This window comes from Pelmatolapia mariae, linkage group LG6 (genome assembly GCF_036321145.2).
Source record: "Pelmatolapia mariae isolate MD_Pm_ZW linkage group LG6, Pm_UMD_F_2, whole genome shotgun sequence".
Lineage (NCBI taxonomy): Eukaryota > Metazoa > Chordata > Actinopteri > Cichliformes > Cichlidae > Pelmatolapia > Pelmatolapia mariae.
Window position 1 is genome coordinate 34,901,488 of NC_086232.1, and position 17,533 is coordinate 34,919,020.

Sequence of the window (17,533 nt, forward strand, 5' to 3'; positions counted from 1 at the left end):
GCAGATGGCTGCCTGACCTGGTCCAGATCTTGGGTCGTCATCCTGTTAAAAGGGAGATCTTCCACTCTGCTGTTGCAAAGGGTTGTTCACAGCAGGGAATTACAGTTCACTAAATTCTTGAGGTTCTCTCTAAAATATAGCGCAAGTCTACTGACAACTTTAGATCACAGCAAACAGCACTGCATCCACATGAAAAAAAGAAAAACAAACAAACAGTGGAGTTAAATAAAATTCAATATTTATTGTCAATTCTAAAAAGGGGAAAATTGAGTTTTCTGTTGAATAAAATTGCATTAAAATGACCAATCTAAATGTGGAGCATGGGGTGTGTGCCCAATCCTGTCTGCTCCAGCGTCCCATGTTTCTGAGTGCTGATCAACATCTCTGGATCTACACAATACAGAAACAAAATTTAAAATAAGCAGCACTTTCATAAAGTCAGGAGGAAAGGAGTTTGCAGTATATACAGAAGTTGTATCTGTTTTCATGTCACAACCCCCCACCACCACCCAAAAAATACTTTGTTAAATAATTATTGCATGAAAGGAGAGCAGGAGAGAACTGAAGAGTCATATCAATCAACCTGCAGTTGTATGGTAGATTGAGGGCAGAGTAGAGCTCAGGAGTGCTGGGGGTTTGGACTCTGCCTCTTCCCTGATGTAATCCAGCAACGGCAGCGGTCCCTGATTCGGAGGTTGATGGAGTAAGGGGAAGACAGCCAGATATGTTGGTGGGTCCCAAACCTGACAGACCTGGAGTCAAACGTGTGTGACTTCAAAGCATTTGACGTAAATTATTTAAACCTATTAAAACGACTTCACTCACTGAGAGCAGTGCTCTCTCTTCTGTTGTTGTTTGGTGCTCCTTTGTTAAACAGAGGTGAGTCACACAGATATTGCTGCTTGAGAAGAGAGGCTCTCTGTTGCTCAAAATCACAGCGCTGCAGACAAAACATTAAAAAACAAAGCAGAAAAACTAGTTGCATAAGAGAACCACTCGAAAATGTACAATCCTCCAGTGTGATGGTGTCCTGATAAACAGACTACCTTTTAGAATATCTACTTCACCACTGCTGCAACATTTTTTTTTTCTTTTGACAAACCTTATTAGGGAACTATCAGAACTGACAGCAAATGACATTTATATAACCCTTTATAAATGAGTCTGCCTTATTTTCTTCAAACCTCACGGCTCAGTCGAATGGCGGCATCAGTGAACGACTGACGTTCTCGTTCAAAAGTCCTCCTCATATGATGGAGCTCTGCCCAGCGCACCTGAAGACGTTCCCACTCTTCCAAAAAGTAGCTATCAGTAAGTTCGGAGGGGATGGGTGAAGCAAGGGTATCCTTCACAAAGAAATGAGGGAAAAAAGTCTGAGACTAGCAAAAGTTTACAAGACAAAGAATGTTACCTCATATTAGAGGGCAATACCTGCAGCATTTGCTGCTGCAATCTGACAAGATGTTGACTCTCTTTCAGTTCAGCTTCCAGCTGAGCCAGAAGCTTTTCTTGGTCGGTACCAGCAGTAGTCTGGCCTGCATGAACACTGTAATTCTTAAGTTTTCCAGTCAACACTCGATACAGTCTTCTTTGACCCGACAATATTTCACAGATTGCTTTAAAGTGTGTTTAAAAGAGGTTTACCTTCAAACATGATGCCCTGTAGTAGCCTCTGCACTTTCCTCCAACTCTGAACAACCCCGCCTGTCACATGTTCTCCAAGTGCTTCTTCAGCTTGATCCAACCTTTTATCTCCATCCTGGGCCATATCCATCGACTCCGACAGGGTCTTACATCAAAGTTTAGATAGATTTATTGGGATTGGGAAGAAGACTCTAATGTTAAAAATATTCAAAAGCTTTGAAAGTGTGTTTATTATCTTGACATTATTTTAGTAGCTATTCCAGAACTTTAAACTTTACATGGTCTTCATCAGCAAATGTAATTTGTGGTTTAAGGCAGCAGATTAATGAATATATGATCAGTCACTATAAGGTTCATTAACTGTTGTATCATTCCAAATGTTTGCACCAGAAGGGATTGAAACTCTAAAAGGATCTTGTGGTGGGATTGTGTTTTCATTTGACTGTTTTTGGATCAGTTCATTCAACATCACTTAGTCAGCATCTCTGGTGTTAGTTAAGCCTTTGCCCACCTGCTCCATGTCGACTCTGAGTGCATGAAGTAAAGTGGTGAGGCTGTGACGCAGCTTCATCGCCTCTCTGAGCTCTGCTTCTCTTCGCTCCAGCATCAGACGCAGTGCTGCCTCTTCTCGTCTACGAGTTGGAGAGAGCAAGACAAGATTAGGAAGAGCAATTTGATGAGAGTCCAAGATCAGAAAATGCATGAAAATAACCAGCAAACGTACTTCGCAGTAGATCTGAATGATTTAATTGGCTGTTCTTTTTTGCCCCTGCTTCCAGGTGGAAAGTTTAGCACCTCTATGGCTGGATAGAAAAATATAACGGGTTGAAAGTTACAGGATGTGAGAAATATTTAAGAGGTAAGCAAACTGCTGGGAATAATCTCACCTGGTCCTTTCTCTCTATGTCTGTCAGTCATCTGTGACAGTCGCTCCTTCAGTCTGTTGGTCTGCAGTTCTCGCCGTCGCAGCTCCGCTTCCTGCTGGTTACATTGGAGCTGCAGATGGCCGCACTGACAAGTGGAAAGATATACTTTTTGGAAATGAATATGAAGGCATTCATTTAGAAAACCCTCACACATGCTTTCACCTTACTTTGACCCGCTCACATCTCAGCATGTCCTGAAGCCTGGCCACATGCTCATCCATCTCTTTTAGCTGCTCCTAGAGGGAAAGAGTTCACCTTGTCTCCTTAATCTGAAACACAAATCTGTGCTCTTAAATTTATTGTAACACACCCTCAGTGAGTCTCCTTGTTCCTCCCTATCAGCCCACCAGGAGGCGCTGTGGGGGTGCGCATTTAGAGGGTTGAGACTGGGATCCCTAAACAGATGAGAGTCTGCAGGAGAAACACGAAAAAGCAAGTAGGTGGAGATAAGGTGAAATATGAATACAAATATGTCTTTAAAAAAAATCTGTGGTCTGGAAGCTTAGATAATGTTCTTTCAAGTAAAAGAGGATGTCATTACCTGAGTACTCCTGTCTGTCGTCTTTTCTTTGGACAAACCTGGACGCCATCTGGCTGCAGTATTCATATAATAGCAAAAGGTAGATGTTTTTACAATTCTAATTGATGTGCGCAACATCTAGGAAACGCTGCTATATATAACTTTACAAAGGCTCTCACCTGAGCAGCAAAACCTCCTCAGGTGAGTCCAGCCTGTGTTAACAGGTGATGGCACTTTTGTTAATTATCACTGACAATGATCAATGAGGAGACTGCAGCTTTAGACCATTATTCAATCAAACTACTTATTATAAAATAAATTCCACTACTACTTCTTAAATTGTTGCTGTGGAGATTGAACAGCACAAGATTCCTGGGGGTGCATGTGACTGACAACCTGACCTGGACCCTGCACATCTCCTCCAGTGTCAAAGCTCACCAGCACCTGCACTTCCTACAGAGGTTAAAAAGGACTCATCCCAACCCATCGGGCTTCACCACTTTCTACAGAGTCACCGCAGAGAGTGTTGCATTCGTCTGCAACATGAGAGTAGCAGTGTCTCAGAAAGAACGGCACTGACAAGATTATCGGGGTCTCACTGCCACCATCTGGGGATCTGGCAAAGGAACGCTGCCCTTCATGGGCAAAAAGGATCGTGAGGGTCATCACTCACCCGGTCACTGGCCGTTTTCCCTCCTGCCTTCAGGCAAAAGGTATCGCAGTATAATGTGAATTTACCCAACTGCCATCAGACTGTTAAATTCTTAATGCACATCATAAATGGATCCATCCATTCGCTTCCGCTTATTCTTTTCAGGGTCGCTGGAGCCTATCCCAGCTGTCTTATAAATGGATATAGTACAATAACCTAAGCACAACTTAGCTTTTTCAGGTTTCTTATATAAATGTAATGCCACGTTAGGGTTTTTTTTGACAGCTGCACTAGAGCATTTTTACATGGTCCCTTTTTTGTTTTTCTGTGTTCAATTTCGTTCAGCAATGCATCTGTAATGTATCGACTGAATGCCAATAAAAAATCCAGATCTGTTTTTTTTCCCCCCGTTTAATGTCAAATTAAAAGCAGTACCTCTAACAAGAGCAGCAGTGATAATTTGAGGCGTCTTTGCAGTGTCACACTGCTGTAAGTCACAGTGTTGGTCACCTGTCCCGTGACTTTGAGCTTGCTGCTGTATTTTGTTTTCAAATGCATGAATAGAACAAATGCAGCACATTATCAACATTTATTTTATTGTTGTTTTGTTTTTATGCAGACACCGCCGTTATCAGTATATTTTTCTTGATTTATAGAGGTGACACATGACATACTGATGCTGGTGCGATCCTGGAGATTTATGACATGTGGGCAGACACTTACTAGTGCACAAAAGTTTGGGTTCACTTAGAAACATGCCACTTGCATACAAGACAGATGGTCACTGGAACTGGGTCAGTGCATGCCTACCTAAATATTCATTTAAAAATCATAAATGATTTCATATTCAGCTGTTCAGATGGCTTTAATATCAGATTAAAAAAGTGAAACCACGTTTCAAAATGACATCAAACTTTTGAGCATCACACTTGATGAGGTTCCCTGTTCATCAGATGCACTTTACACAATATATGATCTGGAAAATGTTGGTGTTTGCATATCCTTCAGTCTTTTCATTTTGACTATAAAACACCTGAGACTGAACCTTCTGACCTGCTAATGTGCGAGTCGTAAAATAAGTCAAACAAAAAAGTGACAATTCATAATAATCATTTTCTTACGCTATCTGTGCAAAGGATTAACATTTCCTTAAAAAGAAAATAGCATACAGATTTTCATCAGTGTTCAAAAAAAAAAAAAAAGTGATTTAATTTAGTTTCTTTTGAAGGCTTCCCACAAAAGCAACGTTTATAAAGATACAGACTAACAGCAGTGAAGGTTTTGGTTGATAGTAAAATGATTCCAGTGTGGAAAACAACTATTGCAACAAGTCATTGCAGTGGATTCATTAAATACAAACATTATCAGAAATATGTTTCTAATGTGATATACATTCAATTTCTGCCACTATCCAAATAGTGTAAGGCCATAATGTGTTTTTAAATTAAAGACAGGTACAGAAACACGCAGGTAAAAGCACGTCTAATGGACTCTTACATACATACAGAAAACAGCGGGACAAAATGTTAATGAACAATCACATGCCCTAAAGCGAGAGGTTAAAAGTGTTGTAAATCAGATTATTAGAAACACCTTTTACATAATCACAAATACATGAGCAGTTTCTTTTGGCCACATATAGAGTTAGTCCTGTGTCTGTAGTGTTAATGTGTGTGCTTTGTAATGACACACTTGGCGTGGATAACAACATGCTCCTATTGCTGAGCAGCACCTGCTTTAAATTAATGATTGATTGTACTTCCACGTGTTACGCAGAATACAAGAGGAAGTTACACTTGCACTGGCCGTTAAACATGGGCTGAATTTCACTGACTGGAAAGAGACACAGTTCAGTCAGTAAATGGAGAGTGGACATGTTAAGTACTAGGTAAACCCAGAGCGGCTTAATCATTAGTCAAGTTAGTGTGAGGAACAGCTTTTTTTTTTTTTTTTTTTTTTTTTTTTTTAAAACATGTAGAGTTTAGACCTGCTTTTATGTAACAGATTGGAGTTATGATGCCATTAGTTTGGCAAACAAGTGGAATAACTGCCCCCCATAATCCCTCCTCCCCTCTCCCAAAACCCATAACCCCCGACCCCTGTGTGCATCATCCCAAGAGGTGCTGCAGGTAGATCTACAGCGGCAACAACTAGAAGTGAAGAAAGCCTTCAAAGAACAGATCCAGAAATCCTCCGCGTCTCCTTCCGCTACACACAGAAAAACAGAAACATGGAAAAAGAGTTAAGCTATAGGCCAAAATGACAAAAATCATTAAATCAACAAAACACATGTGATGGCATCTAATGATTTACATGCATGCTAAAACTCTGAGTTTGTGTTATGAAGGTGGTTCACTTCGTACCAAGGTACATCGCCATGGTAACTTATCCTGCAGAATAAACCTGCTCCAGAGGAGTGCATGTTTGAGATTCGAGATAAAAAAGGTATGAAATCACTGCCTACTGACCAACCAGCTCTACGGAGAACAGCTTTAGCATTCCTAGAATATTCCTCAGACCTCAGTATGTGGACAGTAGGAGGACCTAGTTTTTTTTAATTATCATCTAAAGTCTTTTGTCTTTTTCTAATGAGCATCAATAATAAATACATACATACAATAAATATTTGTAGACCAATCTTTATTTCTTAATTTTTTTCCCCCTTGTTGGCTGAAAACTATTTGGAAAAACATTTCATTGTTCTAAAAGCCTTAATGCTCGCTCCTAAACCAGAGCACTGATTTGTATGTTTTATTCTTTACTCTGGCTGTGGCTGAAAGGATGAACTAAAACAACAACTATTATAATCTGTCAGATTCTCTTACCTAGTCTTAATAACATGTTATGTGTAATGATATACTGTTAAATTATTTACACAGTCATCTTTTGTTTTATTGCCAACTTTCCTTTTTGACTTCAAATAGGCCAATCTTTATTAACAAAGTAGGTCTATTCTGGTCTTACTTACAAAAGTGCTTAAACAAAGTAATAAACCAGTGGCTACACACTCAGCTGCTCTCTTTGCAGTTGCTGTGTTGCCTTCAGTTTGTATTATGTGTGTAACCTCTTCATATTTTTCTAATATCACAGTTTTATCCTTGGAAAATCAGCCACTCTGCTGCTAAACAGACATATTTGTGTTTGTGATCTTTCGTGTCAACACGCTCCATGTGACCTCTCAGCCTGACTGATGATGTTAGGGTAAATGAAGCCAGATAACAGAAAGATCACAGAGGAGAAGAGCAATGACAACACCAGTGCTGGTTTTTCTCGGAAACATTAAGGTCAGGAAAATTCCTAATTGTTTGTATAGTCAACTCACACACAGCTCTCAAACGCATGCATATCTGACCAGGCCAGACAACATTAGGGTTTTTGCTGCTTAGTGGAATACGTTTTAGCCCAAGCCAAAAGAAAAACACGAGTACTTTGATATCATATTTTGTTCTTATCAGTGTTTTGCTTAAAGCACATTTTTGTTTTTCAAAATGTTAGAAATAACACAAAAACACCAGTTTTTGTCAATTGCTTCCTTTTGTGTAACACAATAAAGGCACACACTGTTGTAACACTTGTAGTTCAGACTGCTAAAACACACAATAAAGCAAGCTTTGAGAAACAAATGAAGCAACACTTCAGATACTGTATCCTGTGTTTATCTCTTATCTGTTTTTTCTACTTTTTAATTTTAATTATTTTTAATAAAATATTATTTACTTATCATTATTACTTAAAATATTATTTTACTATTGTACCTTTTACTTTTATTTTCTTCTTTTTCTACATTTTTAAAAGCAGATTTTATTTGTCTTTTATTAGTTTTATTATGTCTACGTGATTCTCTTATTTTGTAATTATGGGTTTGTTTGTTTTTTGTATTTTGTGTTTTCAGTTTTGTCACTGCTGATTCTGTACATTTTTGCATACTAAATAGTCCATTTGCCTCCACTGAAAAGCACTTTTAACTTTGATTTTAAATTTCATATTGAAATTAGCGACTTAACTATTTCACATATTTAACAGGGAAATACTCCACCTATGTTTTAAAGTTTTTAGGTTTAAAGGTAGAATTAGGTTTAGGTTTAAGAAGCTTGGAAGTGCAATAATATTATTGAATGCTTAATCATGCTTTGTGTAGATACCAAAAATAATTAAAAATAATGACAGTGTAACAGCATTGAGTGTGGGAGTAATGTTCTGGGTGGTTTATACTGTAGCCTTACTGGAACACGTAAATAAAATAGGGGCATCATTACAAGTATTATCAACACTTGGCCTTTTCCTGTGGTGACAAGTAAAAGTATTTCATGTGCTCTAAGTAGCACATGCAGCTTGGCAACCTGATGTAATTTCCTGGAAAACCTCCACCCAACCTTAACAGACAAGTGAAAACTCCAGTATAGCTGTACTGGGTTTATATTCTTAGTGCTGGAGAAACTGTGGGAAAAGCAATGCCGACATTGTCATTTGTGTAAAACATAAATAAGTTTAACGGTAGTAGGTGTTTGAATAAAAAAAATTCACCTTGATTTAGACGAGGGAAGGTTTTTCAGCTTTACAGAGTTTTTCTTTCTTTCTTTTTTTTTTTTTAAACAGTTTTAAAGCATGTTTTTTTTTTTTTAAAGGGGGGGGGGGGGGGTAAAACCCAGTTAAATGAATGGAAACACTACATTTCAACATCAAGAATTCATAGAAAAAATGAACTGCATTTTAATTTAGTTGAGAAAATATGGTGGCAAATGATAACATTTCAGTAAAACAATGGTTCTATGGATGTTTTTTGGATGTTTGTAATTAAAATAAATGGGTCAGCACAATGGTGCAGTGGCTGGCGCCATCAATTCACAGCGAAAATATTTGGGGTTTTAATCCGTTGACCTGCTGGGGCTCTCCTGTATAGAGTCTACATGTTCACTCTGTGCCTGCATTGGCTGGCTCCAGGCATGAACATCTTTGCATTAGCGCTGTGATAAACTGGTGACCTGTCCACAGCTAGAATAGGCCCCACTCATGACCCTAAACAGGATAAATTTGTTAAGAAGACTGATGGATAGTATACACTTAAATGGATGTACTCACATGTGTCGATAAAGAAATAAAACTGAACTTAATGTGTTTTTTTGTCCCATTTTTATTCTCTTTCCATTTGCTTCTATAGGGTCAGATAATGTGTAAATATACTGTTAATTTCCACTGTTATGATGATGACACACAGCTATATGTAAATACAAAAATCTTTTGAAGGGCGAGGACGAGTAAAAAAAGCCGCCCTGGCCTGTTCATAGTCTGTTTATATTCTAGCCTATTTGCCCCAAAGGATGGGTGGAGCAACTCTAGTGTTTGTAGTAGTGCTCAACAGCATGATCAATTCACTTCACTTTTACCAACAATAGAAGAATTTGGACTGTGAAACATATTTAGGGGCACATGTGCGTATAATACGACCAGCCCAACTAGCCTCTTTTTATCTCAACTAAAAGCCTGAAAACAATTACAATCATAATTACAATGAAAACCCTCACAGCCTTAATCAAACCACCTGATCTCCAGCCTTTCTTTTATTTAGAATCAATTAAAACCAGTCCAAATACATGCACACCATCAGGACGACTGACTACTTGCAGAAATCCCATACAGGCACAGGATGAGCAAGCAGGCTCTCCCAGATAAAATCACTGTTTACTGTGGCATCTTTAAATTCATCAGATTTCTTGTAAACTTTGCTGCAGGCTGAAAGCAGCTAACCTCAGTAACTCCTAGCATGAAAAGCTAGAATCCTTCATGTGTGTAATTAAAGCTTTAATTAAGTTAGTTTAAGCTTTAGTTAATATTTTTGTGTGTGTATGTAAAATAAAACTGTAAAATTAAAGCTGTTTTTGATAACATGGAAAACAACAAACAGGCCTGTGGGAGAAAAAAAAAAAAAAGCTTTTCAATCACGTGCCCATTGGATGCCGCTAAGACTTGTCTCTATGACGTTAGATGGTGGATGTCACAAAACTTTGGTTCAGTGATTCCAAATCTGAGGTCCTTTTTGTTCATTCCCACAAACCTGACCTGTAGCTTGGAAAACAATCATGGAAACCGGTTCTCCTACATTGAGGACTCTGCTACCAATCTGGATGTGATGTTTGACTCAGAGCTTTGTTTAGACAGTCATGCCTTCTCCAACTAAGAGATATTACCAAAGTTAAAACTGTTTTAATCCCAAGCAGACCCTGAAAGTCATCCATTCTTTCAACTCATCACGTTTGGGCTTGTAAGTCACTCTTTGTGAGTCTCAGCCAAAAAACAGAGTCACATCGCTCCCATCCACGTGACGCCAAACTCACCGTCTGTAATTGTAGATTTGATTTTATATTTTCCCCAGTTACCTTTATAGTCCCTGTGGGCTAAATTAAGTTGACCGGAAAGGTGCTCTAGCCTGTGAGCTTCAGGTCAAGCAGCGTAAAACAAACTTTGCAGGAAGGCGACACATAGAAACACATTTATGCATTTTTGGAGTCACCAACTGAATACATGCAAATTCCGGTGGCAATGCAATGCACGCAGTTTGCGCTGCTGTGACTTTACCACACAGCTTCCTTGTGATGTTGTTGTAAAGGCTCTGAACCTTCCTCCAAAATAGATGTGTTAGCAAGATAGCTCGACATATATAAAATGCATTCCTTGAGCAGAGGAGCTATGCACCGCTTGACAATTTTAAACTACAACTAATTTTATTTACATTTTTTTAAAAAAAATTTTTAAAATCAAATATCAGGAATGTACTTTAAGGTAACACTACATTATTTGATACCATCTACTTCAACTGTGTGTGACCCATATATGTATTAACCCCCTAAAAATGTCCATTATAAATGCCCCCCAAAATGCAAGGTTTTAACTGGGTCATAATGGACATTTTTCAGAATCGAAAAATGAATCAGAATTTGATTCTGATTCTGAAAAATGTCCATTATGACCCAGTTAAAACCCTGCATTTTTTTTCGCCCTAGTTTAATTAAATATACAGTTTTATACCCCCACCAAATGAAACCTCCATGAAGGAGCAAGAAAGCCTACCTCAGAACAGGGAGCAGGACTTGGGGGGTCTGAAGGGATTATCACTGGAGGGGACGCCCATCAGCAGAGGATCCTTGGAGGCGTTTTGAATACAGAAGTTTTTCAGATCTGCGGCAGCCTGGGACACCTGCAGAGCCAGACACACGTGTGTGTGTGTGTGTGTGTGTGTGTGTGTGTGTGTGTGTGTGTGTGTTGGGTGGGGGATCATGAAAACAAAAACAGAGTATTTGTGATTCCTGCTGCAACCCTTTGTACTACCCACTCTCATTTACATGACTAACTGGCTCATTTTTTTGCATAACATTTGCAAGGAACAGTTCCATACACGAACGGGTGTGTCTGCTGTGTATCTTTGGGAGATTATGCTCACAGTCTCCTTAAGATAATCAACCCAGGGAGGTTTAACTTTCAGAAATTCCATAAACGGGTCACTTCTCCTGACACTTTATAGCGACTTTCTATAACAAACTAAAAAGCAGAAGAAACTTGTTCGCTTGTAGCTGCGATTTAAACTACCAGAAAGCAATCTGTGAGTCTTAAGTGTAACTTAGTGTGGACAACTTTGTTGAATCTACGGACACAGTGTCACTTCTACGGTCGGTCTCCGCCATTCAGCAGCAAGAACAGCTCAGTCTTCCGTGTTTGTGTGTGAGTGTAACAGGGGTTCGTTCGTACCTTGATCCTCCGGATACTGGCCTCGAACCGGAGCTGCTTCACGGCTCTCTGGGCGATAATTAAGTTGTTGTTGGCATTGTTGTTAGACATGGCGACGGCTGTCGGTAAAGACACGTTGAAGGCTGTTTCTTATAAACTGCCACCACCGAGCGAGAGGAAATTTACCCCTAACGGCTCCAAACTAAACCCGAGAGGGGAAACATCGTTCACTCGTCAGTGCCCCGCCCCCGCTGTGCCAATGAGGCACTGGATTGGACTCTAGACCCGTCAATAAAAAAGTAAACTCGGAGACACGCCCCTGAAAACATTAACCATTATTATTAGTTTCCTAGAGAGCAGATCTAGAGGGTACCCTGTGACCTTCAGCCACAACATTTATCACATCACTTAACGTCCACCAGTGTGATAGCCATATCTACAATAAAATACGTGAAAATAAAATAAGTGAGGGTGAATGACTCACTGAACACAAATCTAGTGTTTTGTTGGAGACATCCAGTGTAGCAACAGCAGGGCGTAATTCAGGGATTTTTACTTTGGTGCCTACACAATAGCATGAAAGATGGACATAACTTCCAGATCTGAAAAGCCAAGCCAAGGTGAAAGTGTGCTAACCTTTGCCTGCTTTTTAATACCACCAGGGGGCGACTCATGTGGTTTCAGAAAGACTTGTATAGACGTACATGGGAAAATGGTCCAGGCCTCACTTAATCTGTGACCTCAGTAAACGCTTTCCCAATGAGTTTATGAGCTTCATTGATACTTTCCAGTCATACTGAACTGAAAATTAAGTCTGTTTGAATTGCAAATGATGGTCACTCAAAAAGTCTGACAGGATTATACAAGATCTGCTCCCTGTGTGTGTAGTTTCACAGTACTCATCCACACATCGCTCATCATACCCACTTTCAAATCACTAAGTTGGAAATGGCAAAAATGCTCACCTCGAGTGCTTGCAATAGGACCATACTATAGGATGGTCCTGTTGTGTAGGATAGGATAGAATAGGATCATACTAACAACTGGGTACATCAAACTGGCTAGTAAGTGACTAGTTCAGCACTGTTAAAACAGTAAGCACAGTTCTAGTGTTAGTACTGTATCACTATGAAGGTGATATCTCATGAACATTGTCACTGCATGAAAACTTGGTCTAGCTATTATCTGATAACTGTTTTGCATTGTAATCGAGGGCTAAAAATTGAGCCAACACGGAAATGCCAAAAATTGTAGTTCCTGGAGTAACTTCAGGATGGCTTGAAAAACAAATCAGTCCCCACAGACTTCCACGGTAAAAACGGCCAAACAAAAAGCATGTTTAGAGCCCTGTGTGAAAATTTTGTTGGGTTTTATGTTGGGCTTCATAACAAATGTGTAATGGGCGAGTCTTTTATAACTTATCTAACTGGATTTTGCTCAGATTTGCTTAAACTGAGAGGGGTGACATCACCCGCAGCTTCAACCAGTGTCTCTTCTTCCACTACTTCACGCTCAACTACATCTCTCTGTTGTGTTTGTGGAGCTGGTACTTTTTGAAGCATTTTTAATGAAATTATCTGAGACATGATACGACTGGTGTGTGATACAAGCCATCCAAGAAGTCTGTGCTCCATTTTAATGTGTAATGGAGTGTTTTATTGCTTTATTATTTAGCAGTAACTAGGCGGTGCAGTTTGGTCCTTCACTGTAAACTGTACAATTTTTGTAATTTTGCCTTTAAATGAAAAAAGTCAAGATGTTATTGAAGTGCTGACCTTCAGCTTTAATTCAAAGGGTTTAACAAAAGTATTATCTGCTTAGGAAGGAATTTTATACATAGTTCTGTATTTTAGAGAAAATTAACTGGACAAACTAACATAATGTTAATTTTTAATACTTGGATGAGGATCCTTTGCTGTCAGTCACTGCCTGTAGTTTAGAACCCATGGACATTACCAAATGCTGTGGTTCCTCCTCTGAGATGCTCTAACAGGCTTTTATTGAGCCCATCTTCAGTTGTTACTTGCTTGTGGCTCTTTCTGCCTTCAGGCTTTCTTCAGTAACTGTAAACCATGGTCTACTAGGGTTCAGATCAGTGACTGACGTGTCTATTGAAGAATATCCTATTTCATTGCCTTGAGAAATTCTTGCAGTATTTTGCTTAATCTGAGCAGAAAGTACAGTCACATACACGTCACCAGGAGTCACATCATCAGTAAACACAAAGTTAACTTGTTTCTATTCTTAACCATACATGCCAAGGCCATGACATTACCTGGTGATGTGGTATACTCTGGATCATACTCCTCCTTTATTTGACCACGCGTGAACTCTTCGTTATCTTGCTCATAGGTATATATGTTTTTAAGTCAAATGATGGCCTGGCTAAGCTGTTAATGCTGTACTTTTGTAAAAACCTCTTGAATTCAAGCTGGAAATCTGCACTTCACTCATATCTAGAAAATTCACTGTTGTAGTGTACAGAGGATCACTGAAACAGTCATTGTCCAAAAGCTTACAGACCTGATTTTCATCATGTAGTACAAATGACAACCTCGTGGTGACGCCAGAGGAAAAGTTATCAGTTAACCAAAGTCATTCAAATCCTCCATTGAGACACATACTAAATTTAATGGCAGTTTATCAAGCAGTTGTTTTTCATCATATTTTTCACCTTTTATGCTGTGAAAAGTTATAACTGGTTTGGTTATTAGACCCAGAGAGGAGCCCAGTGTTTTTTGAAATGGTCTTAGTCCCAGTAATAAAGAAAAATGTTTGTGAACATAGTAATAATAGTTCAATAATTCAAACAATTTTTATACAAATAAGAAAACAAAAACAAATACAAAGAAAGTACATGCATCTTGATTTTTATTATTGATTAAATTGTACAATATCACAGCATTAATATTTATTATTTAAATATTAATATTTAATGAATTTGAAAAAAGGATTTAAAAAAACGAATATGCCCTCATAGAATGTCCTTGCGATATACTTGGATATTATGAGTTCACGCAGGTGACTTATTCCCTAATAGAAAAAGAAGAAATGGTGGTTATTGATTTGAGATCGATCATTAAACATTAATATTGAATCTAAATTTTTATTCATACTCACAAGTGATTGGTCCAGTGGTGACGGGATTCATAGAAGCTGAGTTGGAAACAGAGCGGCGTGTCCTACTTGTGCATGACTAAAGGAGAGAGGGGATGAGAATAAAGATATAAGATTAAAACCAGAGAAACCATTTTGGATTATGGAGTAGTGCTAAAGTGAAATGTGGAACTCACTGGGACACAGCTGGAGGACCCCTTTTTGCACAGGCTGAGGCTGCAGTGAAGATAAATGTCTCTGTATTGACCCTGGAGCAGGAAGAGCAGAGCAGAGAAACGAGCTCGGAGGGACGAGCCACTCTCAACTATTGACACCTTTAGGCGGTCAGTGGGACACCTGTGAGAGAGGAGGGAGGAGATCAGCAGGGTCCACACACTTCACTGTATCTCACAAAGCATTGGTGAGGTTGGAGAGATGCACATACTTGTTCTGGATGAGAGGATATTGTGTGGGATCATCAGGGTTTGGTGAGTGAGTGGCGTAGCAGTCCTCCAGAACAGCTGCCATAACTGGATCTGTGTCCTCCACAGAGACGCCCACATACAGAGGTGAACCCACTGGGAGGAAGACTCTGCCTGGTGGATAAGACTCAGTGTAGTCGGAGTTGAGGAATAGAGACATGGAGGCTCGAGCTTTCGGACTTGAGCCTGAAATGCCTCCAGACAACCTGAAGAAAAGGAAAGAAAATTATATTATGCAATGATCTCTCAGACACTACTTGCTGCTATTCTGTCTTTTTCCTGGTTTGTGTAAGTGGAGGCCTTTGGTTTGTTTGCTTTGTTTTCACTTTATGTCTTTATGCCCACTGTGCTCCGGAGTGGACATCTCTAAATTGGAAGTCTGTAAATAACAGACCATACAGTTGATCTAAATTTTACAATAGAAGTTTATTCAAGTAAATGTGTTCTTGTTGTGTTAACTGACAAATCTCCCTTCTCTGACTGGAAAGTAAGCTTTGTTTATTTATTGTTTTATTAGCTTGTTGAGAATTATGAAGTTCTAGATATTTATGTTTTTCTTTAATGAAATTCTGTAATTCTGGTTATGTCAATCAGAAGTCATTAAAATAAATTAATCGAATCGGTGAGTAACTTTGCCAAAACAGTGTCGGTCTCTAGTTTTCTCCCAATCAGACCAGGAGTGACATGTTTAGCCGCATATTCTCCTTAAATTGCTGTCTGTCTGAGTGGTGTCCAAAAAAATGATGTGGGCTTTGCAAATAATTGGGAAACTTTTTGGAGGATATCCGGTCTTGTTAGGAGAGATGTAATCCATCCCACTTTAGATGGAGCAGCTCTCATTTCTAGAAATCTGGCCAAATGTATTACCGGTAAACACCCCAAAATGTCACTATCTAGAGTTGGGACCAGAAGTTGCAGTCTTCCCACATAGCAAACAGGTCTGGCCCGGATCTGGTATCAAGCCGTCACTGCTGGCTGACTTCTGGCATGATAAGACGTATGTCATCCAGATATGGGCCAGGCCTGGCATAGATGGCACTGTCTATGTGATGGCATGCCACATCTGGCTCGATTGTGGTTTGGTTAATGTAGCCCAGGCCCATAGAAAACAGCTCTGGCCGGGATCCAGCATCAAGCTGGCACTTCTGACTGACCGGTGTTATGGCAGAGTGTATGTCAACTAGATGTGGGCCAGGTCTGGCAATGATGCACTCCTTATGTTCCTATTTTACTATTTTAGTTAGAAGACCCAAATTCCATGTTGCAATACTATACTGCTATGGTAGCCAACGTTTCAAATGCAGGTTTGACAGGTTTGTGAGTTTACACTTTATCCAAAACCTAGTAACAGTTTACTCATCTTTGCCAGTGCGTGGCTGTAGCTCAGGCGGTAGAGCAGGTCACCTATTGATCGGAAGGTTAGTAGTTCGATCCCTGGCTTCTCCAGTCTGCATGTCAAGAGTGTGAATGTGTATGAATGTAGTTAGAAAGCACTCAGTTAAGAGGAAGTGTGTGGTTGGGTGAATGTGGCATATTGTATAGAGCACTTTGAGTAATCCGGGAGAGTTGAAAAATGCTATATAAGAATCAGTCCATTCACTGTCTGAACAGAGTTTCGGCATGTTACTTTTGCACTATTATGCACGTTGTTATTACATGGCTTAATTAAGGTACACATTTGGCTGACATCTGGGGCCAGAGCTGAAACTGTTCTAGGCCAGCAGTGTGTCTGCAACTGGCCCGTGGCTGCACACAACTTACACATAGCCCACTTACCGCAAAGAATGATGGCCCTTTGGTGGCCCAGACCAGGTTTGCCAGAGGTAATCCACACATGGGCCAGCAAAGAACCACCAGTGTGTCTGCAACTGGCCTTGTGCTGGCCCATGTGTGGGCCACCTCTGGCAAACCAGATCTGGGCCCCCAAAGGGCCGTCATTCTTTGCGGTATGTGGGCCATGTGTAAGCACATTGTGTGGGCCAGATCCAAACCATACCCATTTTGCTATGTGGGTTACACGCCTCTCTGCAGCTTCTCTCCTCCCATTATCTTCCCCAAACCCCAGACTATGTCAGCTCCCAAAAAGACAAAACATAAACTAAAAACCAGCAAAAAACAACTTAAACATAAAAAACACAAAGAAAGAGGAGAAACAAGTGAAATGTGGAATATTAAACATTGGGTCTCTCTAATTTTAGCATATAATTTCATAATTGATCAACAAATCGATTTACTCTGCCTTACAGAAACCTGGTTGCAGCAGGATGATTATGTTAGTTTAAATGCATCAACTCCCCCGAGTCATACTAACTATCAGAAACCTCAAAGCACAGGCCGAGGGGGCAGTGTGGCAGCAATTTTTCACACCAACCTATTAATTAACCAAAGACCAAGACAGACCTTTAATTCATTTGAAAGCCTGATGCTTAACCTTGTCCACCCCAGCTGTAAAACTCAGAAACCAGTCTTACTTGTTATCATCTATTGTCCACCT

General features: G+C 39.7%; 3 protein-coding genes across 3 annotated transcripts in view; all 3 read right to left on the bottom strand.

The window, feature by feature from the left end:
• Nucleotides 1-277: 277 nt before the first annotated feature.
• On the bottom strand, nucleotides 278-3,160 carry si:ch211-286b5.4 (afadin- and alpha-actinin-binding protein). Its single transcript, XM_063477304.1, has 12 exons — nucleotides 3,112-3,160; nucleotides 2,881-2,981; nucleotides 2,738-2,806; nucleotides 2,532-2,655; nucleotides 2,369-2,447; nucleotides 2,156-2,276; nucleotides 1,645-1,789; nucleotides 1,432-1,535; nucleotides 1,185-1,346; nucleotides 826-940; nucleotides 584-752; nucleotides 278-390 (listed from the first exon to the last, which is right to left on the bottom strand). The coding sequence occupies exons 1-12, from the start codon at nucleotides 3,158-3,160 to the stop codon at nucleotides 294-296; spliced, it is 1,335 nt and encodes a 444-aa protein (XP_063333374.1). The 3' UTR covers nucleotides 278-293.
• Nucleotides 3,161-5,819: 2,659 nt separating this feature from the next.
• si:ch211-286b5.5 (uncharacterized protein LOC100003596 homolog) lies at nucleotides 5,820-11,699 on the bottom strand. Its single transcript, XM_063475460.1, has 3 exons — nucleotides 11,483-11,699; nucleotides 10,808-10,934; nucleotides 5,820-5,950 (listed from the first exon to the last, which is right to left on the bottom strand). The coding sequence occupies exons 1-2, from the start codon at nucleotides 11,570-11,572 to the stop codon at nucleotides 10,809-10,811; spliced, it is 216 nt and encodes a 71-aa protein (XP_063331530.1). The 5' UTR covers nucleotides 11,573-11,699; the 3' UTR covers nucleotides 5,820-5,950; nucleotide 10,808.
• A 2,868-nt stretch (nucleotides 11,700-14,567) lies between these two features.
• Nucleotides 14,568-17,533, bottom strand: part of LOC134629789 (deleted in malignant brain tumors 1 protein-like) — a 48,509-nt gene continuing 45,543 nt past the window's right edge. The window contains exons 25-27 of the mRNA XM_065471235.1: nucleotides 15,003-15,245; nucleotides 14,755-14,914; nucleotides 14,568-14,657 (exon numbers count right to left, since the gene is read on the bottom strand). Of these exons, the coding sequence (XP_065327307.1) occupies nucleotides 14,568-14,657; nucleotides 14,755-14,914; nucleotides 15,003-15,245 (493 nt within the window). The remainder of the gene's footprint in view (nucleotides 14,658-14,754; nucleotides 14,915-15,002; nucleotides 15,246-17,533) is intronic.

Excerpts from the sequence above, each read along its gene's own strand:
- si:ch211-286b5.4 (XM_063477304.1), bottom strand. The coding sequence starts at position 3,160 with ATGGCGTCCAGGTTTGTCCAAAGAAAAGACGACAGACAGGAGTACTCA. Across the intron at positions 2,807-2,880 it reads AACAAGGAGACTCACTGAGG|GAGCAGCTAAAAGAGATGGA; the intron begins GTGTGTTACAAT and ends CTTTCCCTCTAG. Across the intron at positions 1,347-1,431 it reads TGCAGCAGCAAATGCTGCAG|GATACCCTTGCTTCACCCAT; the intron begins GTATTGCCCTCT and ends TTCTTTGTGAAG.
- si:ch211-286b5.5 (XM_063475460.1), bottom strand. The coding sequence starts at position 11,572 with ATGTCTAACAACAATGCCAACAACAACTTAATTATCGCCCAGAGAGCC. Across the intron at positions 10,935-11,482 it reads CCAGTATCCGGAGGATCAAG|GTGTCCCAGGCTGCCGCAGA; the intron begins GTACGAACGAAC and ends CTGGCTCTGCAG.